The sequence below is a fragment of the Oncorhynchus clarkii genome, chromosome 6 (assembly GCF_045791955.1).
Source record: "Oncorhynchus clarkii lewisi isolate Uvic-CL-2024 chromosome 6, UVic_Ocla_1.0, whole genome shotgun sequence".
Taxonomy (NCBI): domain Eukaryota; kingdom Metazoa; phylum Chordata; class Actinopteri; order Salmoniformes; family Salmonidae; genus Oncorhynchus; species Oncorhynchus clarkii.
The window spans coordinates 33,158,488-33,178,597 of record NC_092152.1 but is presented as its reverse complement, the minus strand read 5'-3'; the positions used below and the strand labels follow the sequence as shown (position 1 = coordinate 33,178,597).

Sequence of the window (20,110 nt, the reverse complement as noted above, 5' to 3'; positions counted from 1 at the left end):
TGAGAATGCCCTCATGCACAAAGCGAGGTCCATACAGAAATGGTTTGTCGAGATCGGTGTGGAAGAACTTGACTGGCCCTTGACTGGCCTGCACAGAGCCTTGACCTCAACCTCATCGAACACCTTTGGGATGAATTGGAATGTTTGACGAGCAGGTGTCCACATACTTTTGGCCATGGAGTGTATATCCTGATGCCTAGTCACTTTTCCCAAAAACTTATGTACCTCTATCGATCTAGTATCCCTACACATTGTAAATATTGTTCTGGAACTGACCCTGTATATGGTATGGTATGCTTACTTTATCGTGTTTTTATTTTATATCGTATGTTTTTGTTCTACCTTATTTGTAGTATTGCATTTTAATTGATTACTGCATTGTTGGTGTTACAGCTTGCAAGAAAGGCATTTCACTGTACATGTGCATGTGACATTAAAACTTGAAACAAACTTATGGGACAAATACTACAAAAGCGAAATCTATACACCTCTATGGTCGTCCCAAGGTCCGCCAGAGGGCGCTAGCGGGGTAGCTAGTTAGCGATCGTAGTTCTGAGCCATCTGAAGGGATTAGCGCTGTGCATTTGATCGTTGGGGATATGGCGCATTTGAACAGAAGGACTATTTTGTATGCTGCATTATGACTGGATTTCTAGCCAGCTAACTAGCTTTCGCTAATTGCATTGCAGAGTCTATTTCTATTAAACGTTACGTCGTGTTGCTTATTGAAACACACATCCCGCAAGGAATTGTGAATTTAGATTGCATGCCAGAGTCTTAACTAGCTACGACAGCTAAGCAAGCCACTCCTGATTGTCTCATGTTTTGCTGTCTTATCGATTTGGCAACACTCGCTTGGCCACGTCTATCAATTTGTGTATTTTAGTTTTCTCGTGGTAAACGCCAGCCTCTACCTAGCTAACGTAACGACTTGGTTGCTAAATGTCGGAGAAGAGTTCGAACTCGTCGGGCTCCGATGAAGATGTGGATCCCGAATCTGGGCATCCTGTTGAACTCGGTGGCGTCCTAAGCAAGGTAAGTCCTACAAAACAAACGATTGATCTTTATTCAAATGGCTAATGAGGGCGTGATCCTCTCAAAAACACTGTTGGGATACAACTAGAATAACTACATTGAACAAAAACGCAACCTGTAAAGTGTTGGTTTCATGAGCTGAAATCAAATATCCCAGAAATGTTCCATATGCACAAAAAGCTTTCTCTCAAATGTTGTGCACAAATGTGTTTACATCTCTGTTAGTGAGCATTTCTCATTTGCCAAGATAATCCATCCACTTTACAGGTGTGGCATATCAAGAAGCTGATAAACATGATCATTACACAGGTGCATCTTGGGCTGAGGACAAACAGCCACATGTGCAGTTTTGTGACACAAGACAATGCCACAGATGTATCAAATTGAGAGAGCGTGCAATTGGCATGCTGACTGTAGGAATGTCCATGAGCTGTTGCCAAAGAATTTAGTGTTCATTTCTCTAAGCCGCCTCCAACTTCATTTTAGAGAATTTGCAGTATGACCACATGTATTGCGTCATGTGGGCGAGCGGTGTTCGGATGTCAACTTTGAACAGAGTGCGTCATGGTTTGCGGTGGGTTTACCGAATACCTTGATGTGATCCGATCCTTAGGCCCATTGTCTTGCCATCCACCCGCTGCCATGAGCTCATGTTTCAGCATGATAATGCACAGTGTTGCAAGGATTTGTACACAATTCCTGGATGCTGAAAATGCCCCAGTTCCTGGATACTCACCAGACATGTCACCCAAAGAGCATGTTTGGGATGCTCTGGATCGATGTGTACGACAGCGCATTCCAGTTCCCGTCACTATCCAGCTACTTCATACAGCCATTGAAAAGGATGGGACAACATTCCACAGGCCACAATCAAGTTTGATGAACTCTATGTGCAGGAGATGTGTTGTGCTGCATGAGGCAAATGGTGGTCACACCAGACACTAACTGGTTTTCTGATCCACACCCCTACATTTTTTTTTAAAGGTATCGGTGACCAACAGATGCATGTCAATATTCCCAGTCATGTGAAATCCATAGATTAGGGCCTAAATAATTTATTTCCTTATATGAACTGTAACTCAGTAAAATCTTTGAAATTTTAGCATGTTGCGTTTATATTTTTTGTTCAGTGTAGATAGCTAGCTGCTAACTTTTGATTCAAAGCACTCAAACCGGTGTATGAGTTGTGATTGATAGTCAATTGTTGTACACTTCCCTGTGGTGGACACTTCCTTATTGTGGACAATGGTTGGATTAGGTTGACAATGTTTGATCAATTAGGCCTACTATCAGACAATGGGTACCACAATCAAACTGCTCCATCCACTCATAACAAGGTGGGCTCAGTTGCTTTGTATGGCATCTTTGTGGGCCATAAACACCCACTTCTCTTTTCAGTTAATTGGGGAATCCATTCAACTAATCATCTTTAGTGATTTGAAACTTAAGTGTGAAACTAAATACATTACCTCCTTCCTACTGTAATTGCACTGCTAGTAGAAATGTGGTCTTGACTATCTGCCTTTTTGTTCGTTGACAGTGGACCAACTACATTCACGGATGGCAGGACCGGTGGGTAGTGTTGAAGAACAACACTCTGAGCTACTATAAGTCAGAGGATGAGCGGGAGTACGGCTGCAGGGGCTCTCTGTGTCTCAGCAAGGCGATCATCACAGTAAGTTAGAGTAAAGGTCTATTTCCTCTCAGGAAGCAGCGTTATGGCACATTATTATGGCACATGTCACAGCAAAATGGACTTCATGATTTCCATCGTACCAGCAGGGAAAGGGAAGGTTATCTCAAAAGACTATCTCGGTCCCGTTTTACTGGTTTTAAAGATTAGGTGAAAATATGCTAGTGAAATGCTTGCCTAAAACTCAGACAATGTTAGGATGTTCTCTGTCATTACTTTGAGCAATAACTTGTCATTCCTTGGGTCCAATTTTGTCTGCCCCAGAGAGCTAAACATTAACCAGTAATGAGGCTGTTAGTGCACAGTAGGGGATAGAGAGCAGTATGTTGATCAGACAAGGGCATACTGACACTACAAGGAGACCCATTTTGTAAACACATGTACATAGTCCTTTATTAGACAACTGAAATCCTCATTCCGTCTTGAAATGTCATCTTTGGCCACATACTTTCAGCCTTTGTATGCCATGCTTCTGTTTCTTCTATAGAAAAGTGTGAGTTCCTATGTACATCCTTAAAAACATAGGTGCTGGGCTAATAAAGAATACTAGTGAAGATGAAGGCCCTCACACTGTTAAAGCTGTGAATTGGGAGCTTTATTGACAGCGTTTCCATCAGAAACTGACCTTGGTCAGGTCAAACAAACCGAGTGTTCACATCCACATATATGTACATTTCACCTCACATGATGATTGCAGACATGACGCATGGTGGGTGCAAAAGCAATTTGTTTGTCTCTAAATTTGATATCAGTGAGTTGGGCACATGTAGTAGTTCCAGAAAATAATATATATTTACAAAATGACCCCCCCCCCCCCCCCCCTCTACTCGGAGTATTAACAGCTGCTGCTAATGCAGCCACCAGGGTTCTCTGGTCAAGAGTCCTGATATTACTCATGTGCTCTGCTATCCTTGTTTTTAGAGCTCGCTTTATTTTTCCTACAGAGCGTAGACCACAAATCCACTTGTTCAGTTATATCACATTTTTTTGTGGAACACGTAATGATGGCCTGGCCTGTAATTGTGTATTTGTTCGTAAAGTTACACTGGGTACATCGGCCACATCTATAGTTACCGTCCGGCACATTGTCTAGAAAGGTACTGTGTGGCAGTGGTGGAAGATCACCACCATTTGACTGATGTTGGGGGCGTGTCTGAAGACCACCTGCAGGGGTTCTTTAAACGTCCAGCTGTTGATCAGTGCTCAAGATGTGCCAGTGTTTTTTTTATTTTTATGATGTGGTCAAACGGATAGCGTGAGGCTATCATCCTGGGTCATATTTTAATAACGTTCCCTTGCGTCATGCCGCCGTTCATCTGGGTAACCCCGCTGTCCAAAACGCTCATCCAGATAGTTGGCTTTTTTCTCGTTGTCGCTCTGTGTACTACAAGTACTGTGTTTGTGACTGTATTGGCTAATGGGGAGGCTCTTTTTTTCTTTTTAGTGGTGGAAGCTGTCCCTGCGTAACAGGGAATTCCTGTCCATCGGCTTCCTGTATAGGTCCGCGCTAAAGCTACCCCCCCCTCCCCCTCTTAATCAAAATGTCAAGAACTTGTTTCATGCGCATCAAAGGTGAGGGTGAATTTTAAATGTTCCCTGCTTGTATTGATGAACTGGAATCGATGGTTCCCTCTGCTGTGTCCTGAAATAGAAGGAATACATCGTCAAGGAAGGGTTTCCAGAGTCTGATAAATGACGCAGGAATGGATTGTTAGGGCTGAAAATCACCTTCTCAAACAACCCCTCATACAGTTTGGCATAATTCGGTGCCATTTCTACTACCCCTAGCAGTTTCCTTCTGTTGAATGAACATTCTTAGTCAGTTCTTAGTCAGAACCGTCTCAGCCAGTTCAACAATCCAGTTAGTGCTAGGGAGTGTGCCAGTGGGTCGTTGACTAAGACAGTGTGCCAGTGGGTCGTTGACTAAGACAGTGTGCCAGTGGGTCGTTGACTAAGACAGTGTGCCAGTGGGTCGTTGACTAAGACAGTGTGTCAGTGGGTCGTTGACTAAGACAGTGTGCCAGTGGGTCGTTGACTAAGACAGTGTGCCGTGGCTTCCAGGCTTCCCTGATAGGGGATATTAGTATACACGGATTCAACATCAAACAAGCCACAATAGGCCTCCCTGGTGGCTTATCCAATAGTTTGTGGATTTTTGGTAAGGCATGAATAACACTCCTGATTGGATTGTCTACATTCATGAACTCATATTATTTTTGCATAATTTCTCCATTTTCCAACAGAGACTTCAGCTTGCAGTGAATCTCATCTTTGAACAGTGGTGTGGGGTCTGATAGAAAGTAGTGGTGTTCAATTGTCCCTGAATCTCAGTCACATAGTCATCACAGTTTAACAACACCACAGCTCCGCCCTTGTCAGCATTACGTACTATGAAAGTGGAATCATTTATTTTGAAATCGTCCAATGCTTTTCTCTGTTTTTTAGGGAGGTTATTGTAGACTCTCTTCTCGTTTCTTATTCAGAATCTGAGACATCGTTTCCCACCGATCTGCAGAATGTTTCTAGGGAGGGATTTCTGTATCTGGGCGGACAAATGGTGGATTTTGCTCCAAAAGGGTTATTCGTTCTGTGGGAAATGTCATTCTCTATTGTGTCACCCATACTGGACACATCCACATTTGGACTCTTATCTCTCATTTATGGAACAGCTTCTGTTTCTTGCCATTTGACCCTTTATTTCCCTCCTGCAGGCCTCCTGTTGGTCAGATAAGCTGAAATCCAACACCCTGGTTAAACATGACATTTTTTTCTCTGAGAATACCAGGGTTCAGTACAGAGGTCAAACAAACGGTATTACTGCTATTTGTGCAATATGATTTAAATGATCAAATCGGATTAACACTACGATATGGGATGTTGCAACTTCCCTTAAAGGGATACTTGGGGATTTCGGTAATGAAGCCCTGATTCTACTTCCCCAGAGTCAGATGAACTCGTGGAGACCATTTTTATGTCTGCGTCCACTTTGAAGGAAGTTGCAAAGGTGTCTGTGTGCTCTTGAGAGAGCATTAGTTCCTTTTCTCTAGGTAAATGCAACTCCGAGGACTACAATGGTTTAATACTAGCAGCACACCCACCCAGTCGGTGGCATTCAGTCTGGAATAATGAAGGCGACAACAAGACTTGTACTGCTTTCATATAGGATTTACAGTATTTTGCATGTAAAATAAATAAAAATAGGGCAATGTTTATGACCTTACAAACAAGCCCATTTCCCCCCCACACATTTTGCCTGCATACGCCTTCTATACCTTCCGTGCACATACTGTAGCGGTATGCTGGTGACTAGTAGTAGTGGTGTGCAGATGTGGGTGGGCCTATATTTGAATAAATCCATTGAATATACACCATTTAATCATTTGTTTAGGCAGGTCTTAAGAAGCATAAGACTAATAAAAAGTATTTTCAAAACAATAGAATGGCATATTTTGAGTTTAATTATGTTATCTCCAAATGAATGAAATCAATAGTTAATTAAACAGACACGATATCACAGTTAAAATGCATATATTTTGTAGTAACAATGTAATGGAATATAACATAAAATACAAATCATATTTTTCCCACTTGTCGCGGAAATGTGTGGAACGGCTGTTATGTAAATATAAAAAATGTATATTTGGAGTTTTTATTTATTTTTTATCCACGTTTCATCTCTTTCCTACTCTCACTCTACTTTTAGGGAGCGGGAGTAGGTTCTTACCATTGAAAGTATATTCTTCATGATACTGATTTTTAGAAAAGAATAGCAATCCTATTTTCTAAAACATGTGAGTCTTGTATTCATATTTCACAACCTCCGTGGGCTTTTGGAGATGCATATCCGCGATCGAGCAAAATAGTAGGCCTACACTTGATTTAGGCTACATTATTGCACGCTAAATGTTTCTGATCAGTGATAGATGACAAAACGAATAGATGAGCTATACCACCTCCACGTATTTGTCCAACCAGAAACCAATTAATCAAATAGTCAATACAGACAGAAATTCAGTGAATCAAAATCACATTGATTGAGACAAGTCAGACTTTTGGTCGGGAGGAGGCCTAGGATACTAAGTGACTGCGAGTGAAGAGCAAAACAATTTAATTGTTGAACATAACATGCTGTCAAAATGTTGTAATAAATGAACCAATTAGACAAGATGGTCATGGGCAGCAATGGCCTTCATTTAGCTAACATTTTCCCAGCCTGACTGTAGCCCAACCGATATCCAAACAGAGATGAAGTGAAAACAAGAATCGGACATGGATGGATTTATCAAGATGAGTCCCGACCCTTGTCTCAAAGCAGTGCGACGGCGCTGTCCTAATTAAAGCGGTTCTGAAATGATCTCGTTGACCACACGTGGGGAGGCTATTGCTTAAAATGTGGCACAAAGATTGGATGACTTTGGGAGTTTCAGTAAGCAATAATTTGATACATGCTTTCAATTGCGTTAGCCTACTTTATTCCAATATTTTCATCATTCATTGGTTTGTAATCCACACAGTAATTCTATATGGCTCCATCCTGTAGTGCATAAGAAAACATGCATGCTTAGTGGTGGGCTATGCGACGAGATGGGAGAAGTGACATGCCTCGCAAAGCTTAGCACTGGCGCTGCCGAGCAGCCATCATGGGTTTAAGAGCCTAGTGCGTGCCAATGACGCCTCAGCATTACGGCTAAGTTTCATACTAAGCCGCAGGCAGAAGTTTTACGAGATGATTACTACGTCAATAAGTGTTGCCTTTGATACTGGCAATCCCTCTCAGATAAATGGTATTTCTATTGTTATTGACTCTACTTTTGCTTATGTGTAACTCTGTTGTTTGTGTCACACTGTGTAACTCTGTGTTGTTTGTGTGTTGGTTGTTGGCCAGGCCGACATGGGAAAAACAGTTGCCGGAAAAACGTCTTCGTGTGAAAGGGATATGATATTAAAGGGATATGATATTAAAGGGATATGATATTAAAGGGATATGATATTAAAGGGATATGATATTAAAGGGATATGATATTAAAGGGATATGATATTAAAGGGATATGATATTAAAGGGATATGCCTCATGACTCCTGGATGCTTCACACTCGGGACTCAGACTCTCTTGGTTACAGACTTTTGGCCTCCCATCCTATTCTAACCACCTCTCACTGGATTTGTGCTCATGTTACCTGATGAAATTGCTGTACAATATGATCTTTTTGCCATCTGATGCACATTCAGTTGTCATAAATCAGCACTGCAGAGCTCTCCTTGTCCTCCCTGATTGTATTACTGTTGACAATATCTGGAAATGTGCATGTACACCCTGCCCATCTACTGTTGCTAGCCCCAATTCTGACTTGTGCTCTATCTGCTTCCTGATTTCTGCTTTCGCAAAAGCCTGGGTTTTCTGCACATTAACACTAGAAGCTTATTACCTAAAATGGATCAATTGAAAGTGTGGGTTCACAGCTCCAATCCAGATGTGTTGGTCATTACTGAGATGTGGTTAAGGAAGAGTGTTTTGAATACTGATGTTAACCTTTCTGTAAGATCTGTCTTGCCTGAAAAAGTTTATAACCAAAGGTGGGGGAGTGGCAATCTTTACCAAGGATCACCTTCAGTGCTCGGTTGTCTCCACCAAGTCTGTCCCCAAACAATTTAATTTGCTGGAATTAAGCAGTAAACTTTCAAATAGCTCTTTGTTGACTGTTGCTGGGTGCTATCGTCCACCATCAGCATCGGCTTGTACCCTACCTGCCCCAAGCTCTCTCCTGGCCCCTTCTGAATTTTTCCTGCTAGGTGACCTAAACTGAGACATGCTTAAACCACCCGACCAAGTCCTAAAGCAATGGGACTCCCTAAATCTTTCTCAGATTATTACCAATACCACAAGGTATGACTCCAAGCACCCAGAAAAGGCTACTCTTCTTGATGTTATCCTCACAAATACTCCTGACAGGTATCAGTCTGGTGTTTTCTGTAATGACCTTAGTGATCACTGTTTTATAGTGTTCATAATGGCTGCTCAGTGAAACAACCTGTCCTGATTTGTCATAGACACTGGCTAAAAAACCTTAATGAGCAAGCCTTCCTTCATGAACTGGCCTCTGTGAAATGATATAGAATCAGCTTGATCCCCTCTGTTGAAGACATTTGGACCTTCTTTTTTTATATTTTCAGTGGCATTGTTAACAAACACACCCCATAAAGAAAATGAGAATTAAAAACAGGTTTAGCCCCTGGTTTGACCTGTGATCTTGCAGAGTTACTCCACCTCATGAATTCCATTTGGCGAAAGGCTTGGCACAAGCATACTCAGGCTGACTGGCTCTCGTTCAGGTAAATGAGAAATAAGTGCAGTCAGGCTATCCGGAAGGCCAGCTAGTCAGCGCATGTGCTGGTAATCCGTCTTGCCCCGTGGCCTTGTGAATGTTTACATTGTGTTTTGAAAGCTTTTGATACAGTAGACCATTCCATTCTTGTGCGCCGGCTAAGGAGTATTGGGGTCTTTGGCCTGGTTTGCTAACTACCTCTCTCAAAGAGTGCAGTGTATACAGTCAGAAAATCTGCTGTCTCAGCCACTGCCTGTCACCAAGGGAGTACCCCAAGGCTCAATCCTAGGCCCCATGCTCTTCTCAATTTACATCAACAACAACAGCTCAGGCAGTAGGAAGCTCTACTCAGCTGGCCCCTACCCAGATTTTGTGATAAATGCTCTACAACAAAGATTTCTTAGTGTCCAACAAGCTCAAACAAGCTACCCTTAACCTTGTTCTGAACACCTCCAAAACATATGGTTTGGTAAGGAGAATGCCCCTCTCCCCACTGGCGTGATTACTACCTCTGAGGGTTGAGAGCTTGAGGTAGTCACCTCATACAAGTACTTGGAAGTAGGGCTAGACAGTACACAGTCCTTCTCTCAGCACATTTAAATCTAGACTTGGTTTCCTCTATCGCAATCGCTCCTCTTTCACCCCAGCTGCCAAACTAACCCTGATTCAGATGACCACCCTACCCATGCTCGATTACAGCAACATAATTTATAGATCGGCAGGTAAGGGTGCTCTCGAGCGGCTAGATGTTCTTTACCATTCGGCCATCAGATTTGCCACCAATGAAACTTATAGGACACATCACTGCACTCTATACTCTGTAAACTGGTCATCTGAGGAACCCGTCGCAAGACCCACTGGTTGATGCTTATTTATAAAACCCTCTTAGGCCTCACTCCCCCCTATCTGAGATATCTATTGCAACCCTCATCCTCCCCATACGACACCCGTTCTGCCAGTCACATTCTGTTAAAGGTCCCCAAAGCGCGCACATCCCTGGGTCACTCGTCTTTCCAGTTCACTGCAGCTAGCGACTGGAACTAGCTGCAACAAACACTCAAACTGGACAGTTTCATCGCAATCTCTTCATTCAAAGACTCAATCATGGACAGTTACTGACAGTTGTGGCCGCTTTGTGTGATGTATTGTTGTCTCTACCTTCTTGACCTTTGTGCTGTTGTCTGTGCCCAATAATGTTTGTACCATGTTTTTGTGCTGCTACCATGCAGTGTTGTCATGTGTTTCTGTCTTGTTATGTTGTCTTGGGTCTCTCATTATGTAGTGTTGTATCTCATGTCGTGATGTGTTTTGTCCTATATTTATACATTTACATAAAAAACATTTTTTTTATCCCTTTTGCCTTTTGGTAGGCCTTCATTGTAAATAAGAATTTGTTCTTAACTGACTTGCCTAGTTAAATAAAATATCAGAGAAACGGAGGCCTTTTTCCAAATATCCCAAATCCTGAACAGAGATGTTGACGGACTCCTCTATCAGTGGTATGTGAAGTCTGAGGAATGCGGAAACAATCCTTCGGTTAATACCTTGCTCAGTAGAAGCCAGCTTCACAGTTAGGTCACTATGGACTCGGTACAGTGCGCTCACCTCACACACATGGTAGATATTTGTGCAGGAAATGCAACAGATGATTGTGCTTCTGGCTATGGCTCAACCTCCTGCTGTGTCATGACACTGCAGACTACTGTTTACACCGCTCTCTGACATATCTTCTGCAGTTGTTCAGAATCTTGTGCTTCTAGAGAAGTTCTTTTCATGCAGTATCTGTGTTTGTTTTGTTTTTTTCCAGAAATGGATTGTGTTTTGTATTCTCTGTTACTTTTAAATCGTTTCACATTAGAGAGTTGTTAATGCTGCTGTGAAGTACTATTGATCATGTCAACAATACTAGCAACGTTTTCAAAACCTGAGGAACCAGCAACTGTAACGTTGGCTGAAGTGTTCTAAATCAGATCTCTTCATACACACACGCACATACACACACGCACATACACACTCACAGAGAAATGGATAGCAGCACACTGTGCTGCTGGGGAAGGAACAGTTTTAAAGGAGAGACAGCCAGGCTTTATGGGCTGTGTCTGATACAGCCTTGTGCCAGTGGACTTAATGCTTCCTATGAGTCACACAGATAAGAGTTTCTTAAAGGAATGCTTGATAGGAGTAGGGTGGAGAAGTCAAATAAAATGTATATTTGTCACATGCTTCATAAACAACAGGTGTAGGCGAACATTGAAATGTTTACTTACGGGCCCTCCCCAACAATACAGTCGTGCTGATCGATTTAGTGCTGTTTGATTTCGGGGAGAAAGAGACATTAAATGCATTAACACAGAATAAAACAAAAGTCATGATGGTAGTTCAGGCCTATTAATTCGTATCACTTAATAACTGCCATTTATTCACATTACTTTCATTAAATATTTCATTGTCTAAATTCCATTTGTTTAATTTGATGACTTAGTTTATTCCAAGTCATCTCTTTAGAGCTGCTGTCTGTGCTTTCAAAGTAAATTCAGCCTACTTTTTATGACTGCTGAGTACTATCTATCAATCACTTTGTCATTAGATGATGTATTTTCAGGTAGTTACCTCGCAAAGCAACTTATTTCTATCCCCCTCGCACGTTCTCTCTTTGCGTCAGAGGTCTGTGTTTCTGCTCCTGACAAGTAAGCGGGCGCACAATGGATTATGGTCATTGTATTTTAGCGCAGAAAATGTGGTAATTAACTCTGTAGAATATTTGCCTGTTGGAAGCTACAACTCCCTACTACATTGCACAGTTCAGACAGAAACTGAGCATGGAGCTCACAGAAAAAAATGAACGAAATGGAGATCAAATAATTGAACCTACGTTGGTCAATCAGTTTAAAAAAAACGAAAAATAACCTACTTTTTGGTTAATCGCTCAGCGCTACAATGCAGAGAAAATTAGAAATAATAGAAAAATAATAACGCAAGGAATAAATACACAATGAATAGTGATAACTTGGCTATATACACAGGGTACTGAGTCCATGTGCAGGGGATAGAGGTAATTGAGGTAGATATGTACATATAGGTAACCAATAGGCAGGTAGCCTAGTGGTTAGAGCGTTGGACTAGGAACCAAAAGGTTGCAAGATCAAATCCCCGAGCTGACAAGGTACAAATCTGTTGCTCTGCCCCTGAACAGGCAGTTAACCCACCGTTTCCAGGCCTTCATTGAAAATAAGCATTTGTTCTTCACTGACTTGCCTAGTTAAATACATTTTAAAATAATAAAATAAATAGGTAGGGATAATAAACAGTAACAGCAGCGTATGTGATGAGTCAAGAGTGTTTCCCCATAGACACTGATCTAGTGTCAGGTGTGTCTTATTTCCTCCAATGGGGAAGATCTTGTTACAGATCTGTGCTTATGTACTTCTAGCAGTACTGGAAAGAGAAACCAGCAGCCCTCCAAGTTCAGCTTAACTCATGAAATGAAACATATGGGGATCGATTTAAGTGTTATGATTGAAATAGCTAAATGCAATGTTGTGTTAAATAATGTGAGAATTCCATCTATGTTCTAGAGAATGTGGTGGGGGGGGGGGGGGGCACTGCAGTTTGTCCACAAAGGTTACAGAGAATAAAACGGGGCGCTTAATTAGTCAAGTTGATTTAAACAAGGGCAACATCAGCTAGCATCAGCGGGCCATTTCTATTGGAGGAGCTGTAATTTAGAAAACAGAGAACTGACCCAATCCCAAAGGAAGCTATGGGATTCCTGGTGCATGTGCTTGGATTCTTGAAGCTGGAATGGAGGAGAGGGATGAGAAGGGAACATTTATGAAGACACTGGTTCCGAGAGGAATGCATTAGACATCAGGTTGTAATTACAGCCCTATTTAATGAGTTCTAGAACATTCTCTATATGGAATCCATATGTGACAGAACCACATTCCTCATTCATCTGACATGTGATTGGAACATTCCCAGGACAACAACTCAGTGAAAGGCATGATAATAAAGTATATTATTGGCTGTTTTGGACTAATCTGAAAGAGGGAACATATCATTTGACATGCTATTGACCACTCGTTTGTTTTAAACTGGTAATGGTAGAGACTTCACTTTTCAGCCATTTCTGCTGTAGGGTTTGATGTTTCCTAGTGTAAGTATTGTCACTCATGTGTCTCCTCTCTCTGTCTCTCTCTCTGCAGCCCCATGAGTTTGATGAGTGTCGTATTGACATCAGTGTGAACGACAGTGTGTGGTACCTACGGGCAGAGGACCCAAAGCACCGGCTCCGATGGATTGACTCCATCGAACTACATAAGGTAAGACTGAAGAATCTCTCCTTAGATAGAACTGAGGTATTCCCCTTGGCATGTGCTGGGGCTTGGACTGGAGTCAGCTGACACGTCTAGGGAGTGTAGCTCTGGTATCCATCAGTGAGATGGTACTGGGCTGGGGCTCTGTTTGAAACGCCACTACTTCATGTTGATCTGAGTAGGTTAGATGGTAATACACCATAGCGTCTATACGGTCCATGTTGCTCCGGCCTGATTTTCGCCATGTTACTTGTCCAATACTTTCATATCTACACAATAAGTGTGGTTGACTGGTACTGGGGGTAGAATGTACCAGCTTAGGGGTTGATTTTAGAACAGAACAAGGGCCTGGTATTTCTGTGAGGTGAACAGAAAGGGAGTGGAGTCAGGAAATGTGGGGGGTCACAACCCATCACCCTGGGAATGCTGGGAATCTTGGGAGTGGCCAAGGGGGGGGGGGGGGGGGGGGGGGGTGCTGTTCACACACTGATGGTGTGACCACCTGATGTAGGGTGAGTCCCATTGCTGGGTGTGTGTTCGAGTTGAGCTGCATGGCCAGCACTATGCTGACAAACTGTCCTAACACTAACATGTGCTGCATATGGGCAGAGACCAGACACTCCACAGGCTGACACATTCAACACTGTCTGTGTGAAGGGATCTCTCCTGGTTAGGACAGGAGAGGACTGTACGGGGGTTCAGGTCAGCAGTGCCCTCCACATGGCCGAATTGAAAGAACCACAACTTCAACCGTAGACTACCAAGAATCCATTCAATTCAATCTAGTCCTTGTCTTTGTTATCTACCTTTTGGTCTGTTTTAATGAGTTTTTCTTGAATGCTCAGGTAGGAGCAGAAGTCCTTCAAGGGAAGTATTAGACCTCCGGTTGGTGCAGACAGCGAAGTAGCAGCAACACGTCTCTCCACTGTGAAGTGACGTCAGAGACAAACGGAGAGCGAGGCGCGTATCGTGTATCTGCAACCGTCTGCCTGTGTGTTTGGGTGTAGGTGTTGAAAGGATGTTTGTTGTTGGAAGTGGTGTGACTGATCACAGGAACCTGTTAAGTGTCTTCCAGACTAGTAGTGGGTTTATACCTGGTCTCTGACCAACCGCAAAAGCCAATTTAGGCTCCCGAGTGGCGCAGTGGTCTAAGGCACTGCATCTCCAGTGCTAGAGGCGTCACTACAGACACCCTGGTTTCGAATCCAGCCAGTATCGCAGCCGGCTTTGATTAGGAGTCCCCTAGGGCGGCGCACAATTGGCCCAGAGTTGTCTGGATTTGGCCGGGGCAGGCCGTCATTGTAAATACGAATTTGTTCTTAACTGACTTGCTTGATCCAAAAATGTCGTTGGAGTATGGAGGGTGTGACGCAATTGCTGAGCCTCCGGAGGCGTCCAGAGGCCAAATTGAGCTCCGTAACGCATCGCCGCGCACCTCCCAAATGTTGTAACAATTCAGAGGGCTCCGTATAGCTCTGTATAGTTTTGCATTGACTTGATTGATTGACGGTAGGTGAATGCGGGAGGTCCTGTATAAACACAAACTCACTCCCGTATCTCAGTAAATTCTGTACGGCCACTGCAGAAGTCGGATTTACCATGCAGAGTCTTTAACCCACTCACTCAGCCATACCCACTGCAGGAGTGGAAATGTGTCTGCACTGCCACCTACTGACCTAACAGGGACTTGCATGTGGACTTCCTTGGACGCTTGAGTCTCTTGTGGTGTGTGTGTGTGTTGATGGTTCAGTGAGGCGATGGTTCAGTGTGGTGGTATTGATCCAGATTTCAGACAGCTCCTGGGTGTAGTTTATACTGCACTCTACATCACACCACAGACACACAAGATTAGTCATATATTGAAACAGTAGATACTAGAAGGCCATTTTAAAAGGGTTGTTGCGCTGTGTCAGCTTCTCCGGTGGGTGGGGGCTAATACGAGGTGTTTGCTTTGTGGGAGCGCCTTGGAAGTGGTGACACGAGTCATTTGGGATGATGACTAACTAAATGACCTACAGCGACCACTCAGTCATTGTCCCTGTGAGTCATGTTGTATTACACCACAGTACTTCAACAGAAGAGTTGGGTTAAGTCTTTAATTTGACTATACTTCTAGGGCCTATACCCTTAGTTGTTAACATGGACATTGTTCAACTCTTCTGGTCGCATCTTTCAAATTTGGTCAAGGTTTTTTTTTTTTTTAAAGCACTTTTAATTTGCGTAGCAGTAAAGCTGTGTGTGTGGTCCTGGACAGGTGTTTTACTACTCTGAATTGCAGCTCTTGATGAATAATGCATGTGTTGTAGTCAGCCATCCGACACAATCGCAGATATCAAGTGGTACCGCACACAACGTAGTCAACGCTACACTTCGTGAAAGCACTGCTCGGCTCAGACAGGACTATTCCATTTGCAGGCACTGAATAGGGGGCGGAAAGGGTGGGGAAACTCAACACCCCTCTAGACTGGTTGTTTGCACAGTCCTGCCCCAGAGGAAGCATAACAAGCAGACTGGAAAGAAGGAGCAAGACAGAGGGAAGGGGAGAAGACTAGTAGTTGGAGGGAAGGAAGGGGAGAAGACTAGTAGTTGGAGGAAAGGGAGGGGGGGAGACTTGTAGTTGGGGGGAGACTTGTAGTTGGGGGGAGACTTGTAGTTGGGGGGAGGGGGGGAGACTTGTAGTTGGGGGAAAGGGAGGGGAGGAGACTAGTAGTTGGGTGGAGGGGGGAAGACTTGTAGTTGGAGGAAAGGGAGGGGAGAAGACTAATAGTTGGGGGGAAGACTTGTAGTTGGGGGAAGACTTGTAGTTGGGGGAAGACTTGTAGTTGGGGGGAAGGAAGGGGAGAAGACTAGTAGTTGGAGGAAAGGGAGGGGGGAGACTTGTAGTTGGAGGGGGGAAGACTTGTAGTTGGAGGGGGGAAGACTTGTAGTTGGGGGGGAAGACTTGTAGTTGGAGAGGGGGGGAAGACTTGTAGTTGGAGAGGGGGGGGACTTGTAGTTGGAGCGGGGGGGAGACTTGTAGTTGGAGGGAAGGAAGGGGAGAAGATTAGTAGTTGGAGGAAAGGGAGGGGGGAGACTTGTAGTTGGGGGGAGACTTGTAGTTGGGGGGAGGGGGGAAGACTTGTAGTTGGAGGAAGACTTGTAGTTGGGGGAAGACTTGTAGTTGGGGGGGGGGGGGGAAGACTTGTAGTTGGAGGGAAGGAAGGGGAGAAGACTAGTAGTTGGAGGAAAGGGAGGGGGGAGACTTGTAGTTGGGGGGAGGGGGGAGACTTGTAGTTGGGGGGAGGGGGGAGACTTGTAGTTGGGGGGAGGGACGAGACTTGTAGTTGGAGGAAAGGGGGGGGAGGGGGAGACTTGTAGTTGGAGGAAAGGGAGGGGAGAAGACTAGTAGTTGGCGGGAGGGGGGAAGACTTGTAGTTGGAGGAAAGGGAGGGGGGAGACTTGTAGTTGGGGGGGAAGACTTGTAGTTGGGGGGGAAGACTTGTAGTTGGGGGGGAAGACTTGTAGTTGGAGAGGGGGGAAGACTTGTAGTTGGAGGGGGGGGGAGACTTGTAGTTGGAGGGGGGGGGGGGGAGACTTGTAGTTAGGGGGGGGGGGGGAGACTTGTAGTTGGAGCGGGGGGGAGACTTGTAGTTGGAGGGAAGGAAGGGGAGAAGACTAGTAGTTGGAGGAAAGGGAGGGGGGAGACTTGTAGTTGGGGGGAGACTTGTAGTTCGGGGGAGGGGGGAAGACTTGTAGTTGGAGGAAGACTTGTAGTTGGGGGAAGACTTGTAGTTGGGGGGGGGGAAGACTTGTAGTTGGAGGGAAGGAAGGGGAGAAGACTAGTAGTTGGAGGAAAGGGAGGGGGGAGACTTGTAGTTGGGGGGAGGGGGGGAGACTTGTAGTTGGGGGGAGGGGGGGAGACTTGTAGTTGGGGGGAGGGACGAGACTTGTAGTTGGGGGGAGGGGGAGACTTGTAGTTGGAGGAAAGGGAGGGGAGAAGACTAGTAGTTGGCGGGAGGGGGGAAGACTTGTAGTTGGAGGAAGACTTGTAGTTGGGGGAAGACTTGTAGTTGGGGGGGAAGGAAGGGGAGAAGACTAGTAGTTGGAGGGAAGGAAGGGGAGAAGACTAGTAGTTGGAGGAAAGGGAGGGGGGAGACTTGTAGTTGGGGGGAGACTTGTAGTTGGGGGGAGACTTGTAGTTGGGGGGAGACTTGTAGTTGGGGGAAAGGGAGGGGAGGAGACTTGTAGACTTGTAGTTGGAGGGGGGGAAAGACTTGTAGGGGAGGAAGACTTGTAGTTGGAGGAAAGGGAGGGGGGAAGAGTAGTTGGGGGGAAGACTTGTAGTTGGAGGGGGAAGACTTGTAGTTGGAGGAAGAAGACTTGTAGTTGGGGGAAGACTTGTAGGGACTTGTAGTTTGGAAGACTGGAGGAAAGGGAGGGGAGAGGGGGGGATAGTTGGAAAGGAAAGGGAGGGGGGAAGGGGGAAGACTTGTAGTTGGGGGGGGAAGACTTGTAGGGGAAGACTTGTAGTTGGGGGGGGGGAAGACTTGTAGTTGGGGGGGAAGACTTGTAGTTTGGGGGAAGACTTGTAGTTGGGGGAAGACTTGTAGTTGGAGGAAGACTTGTAGTTGGAGGGGGGAAGACTTGTAGTTGGAGGGGGGAAGACTTGTAGTTGGGGGGGAAGACTTGTAGTTGGAGGGGAAGACTTGTAGTTGGAGGGGGGGTAAGACTTGTAGTTGGGGGGGGGGGAGACTTGTAGTTGGAGGGGGGAAGACTTGTAGTTGGGGGGGAAGACTTGTAGTTGGGGGGGGGGGGAGACTTGTAGTTGGAGGAAAGGGAGGGGGGAAGACTTGTAGTTGGAGGGGGGAGACTTGTAGTTGGAGGGGGGAGACTTGTAGTTGGAGGGGGGGAGACTTGTAGTTGGAGGGGGGGAAGACTTGTAGTTGGAGGGGGGAAGACTTGTAGTTGGGCTGTGGTTGATGCAAAACTGGTATTGAAACTGAATGGGTTTATCATTGAGAGAATGCCTTGTCTGTTCTTTTTATGTAAATATATATATATATATATATATATATATATATATATATATATATATATATATATATATATATATATATATATAATGGATAAATGTGGATAAGGGAATGTTGAATGCCTAGCTTCTAGCCTTTTGTTTTACACATGTCTTTTTTTCTCAGTAGAAGTTAGTTTCTAAGTGAAATTGAATGCTGTATAAAACCATAATATACCGTTATGTAACCAATGTTCCAGTGGTGTGGACACTGTCCGCTCTCTGTTACTATCTGACCTTTCTATGGATTATACCTGTAACATGTTACTACTTCCTGGACCAAACTCTGGCACAGTGGAATAGGACATAAAGGCCAAATGGAGATTAGTGCTTTTGAATAGTTAGGCCTATTGTTTACTCTAATTCAGTCATGGTATGCCATTCACTCCGATCAAAAGACATCCTCATAAGATTGATGGACTTCTCTGTGAACATGGTGATGTGCATTCCACAGGAGGCTGCTGAGAAGAGGACGGCTCATGGTAATGTCTGGAACGGAGCGAATGGAATGGCCTCAAACACCTGGAGACCATGTGTCTGATGTATTTGATGCCATTCCACTCCGGCCATCACCACGAGCCCATGCTCCCCAATCAAGGTGCCACCAACTTCCTGTGGCGCATTCGCTCAACTGCCTGATGCCTGAGTTCGATATTTTTTCCCCCCTTCTGTTATGTAGCCGTTGCTTTGTCTGGCAAAAGCAACTGACTCCTCTCACTGTTTATCACGTGGGTCTGCACGTCAGCCAGGCTACATGTTGCTCCCGTCTGTCACCTTCCTGTAGATTCCATCAGAGGAATGTGTTTGCTGTTGTTACATGCTCTTGTGACACCTGCTGGTAATGGGTGAGAGGACAACCAGTAGCCAGAAGGTTGCTGGTTCAAGTCCAGGGCCAAGAAATACAAACAAGCGGAAGATGAAGTTGCAAGCGGAAGGCTTCTGCTTTCAGATCCCATGTACTGCAGGTTACCATCTCCTGCCGTTGTGCCCTTGAGCAAGGCAATTAACCCCTAAAATAGCTAATGGGGTGTTCTACTCTGGCTGACTGACCTTGTGCTTTTCACAAACAAACAAGGGGTTGGGAGCAGAGTAGAAGAAGACTTAATATCACAGCAGAGAGGAATTAAGTGCTGTTGAAGTGCTGTTATTCTGCTCTTCACTCCACCGAGCTGAACTGGGCTCCTAGTCTCTAGTCAGGACAGGTGGTAACATGTTGCATCCTGACTGTTGATGAGTGTAACGGATCGACTGGTTGGTGACCGTTGAAAGTGGTACAAACAGGAAAAACTTGAGGTGTGTGTCATATCTTCCTCGTCAAGGCATACAATGCACCTGGACAAGCCTCCTATAGGCCTCCAAAACCAGGGTTTCCATTAGCCGGTAAATGTAAGAAAATAAATATGAAAAGCAGATGATTTTTAAGTAACATTTTTGCCAGACACATTTTCTGGAAGATGATAATATCCATTGCAAGAATTATTTTTATTCATTGACTGAAATATCAACTTCAAAGACATATACTTCATAGGCTAATAAATCCTCAAGCTGCTTGGAAATTAGTGTAGTGTTTTTCTATTTTTCCTCACGTAAAACACTTGCGGTTGTCATAAGGGGCTTCAGCTGTGTTTACCAGACTGGGCAACTTTGGCAAAGATTGTTGATTAGGCCTATCCCCTTTTCCAGTGTGCCCGCC

At 44.5% G+C, this 20,110-nt stretch overlaps 1 protein-coding gene across 6 annotated transcripts in view; it reads left to right on the top strand.

Annotated features, from left to right (window-relative positions):
* Positions 1–513: 513 nt before the first annotated feature.
* Positions 514–20,110, top strand: part of LOC139411014 (ceramide transfer protein-like) — a 35,402-nt gene continuing 15,805 nt past the window's right edge. For 2 of the 6 annotated variants that reach the window (XM_071156793.1, XM_071156789.1), the window contains exons 1-3: positions 532–1,035; positions 2,576–2,710; positions 13,257–13,373. In XM_071156793.1, coding sequence (XP_071012894.1) covers positions 943–1,035; positions 2,576–2,710; positions 13,257–13,373 — 345 coding nt within the window. In that variant the 5' untranslated portion in view covers positions 532–942. Of the gene's footprint in view, positions 1,036–2,575; positions 2,711–13,256; positions 13,374–20,110 lie in introns of all 6 variants that reach the window. The other 4 variants (XM_071156792.1, XM_071156790.1, XM_071156791.1 and 1 more) reach the window with 4 other exon arrangements.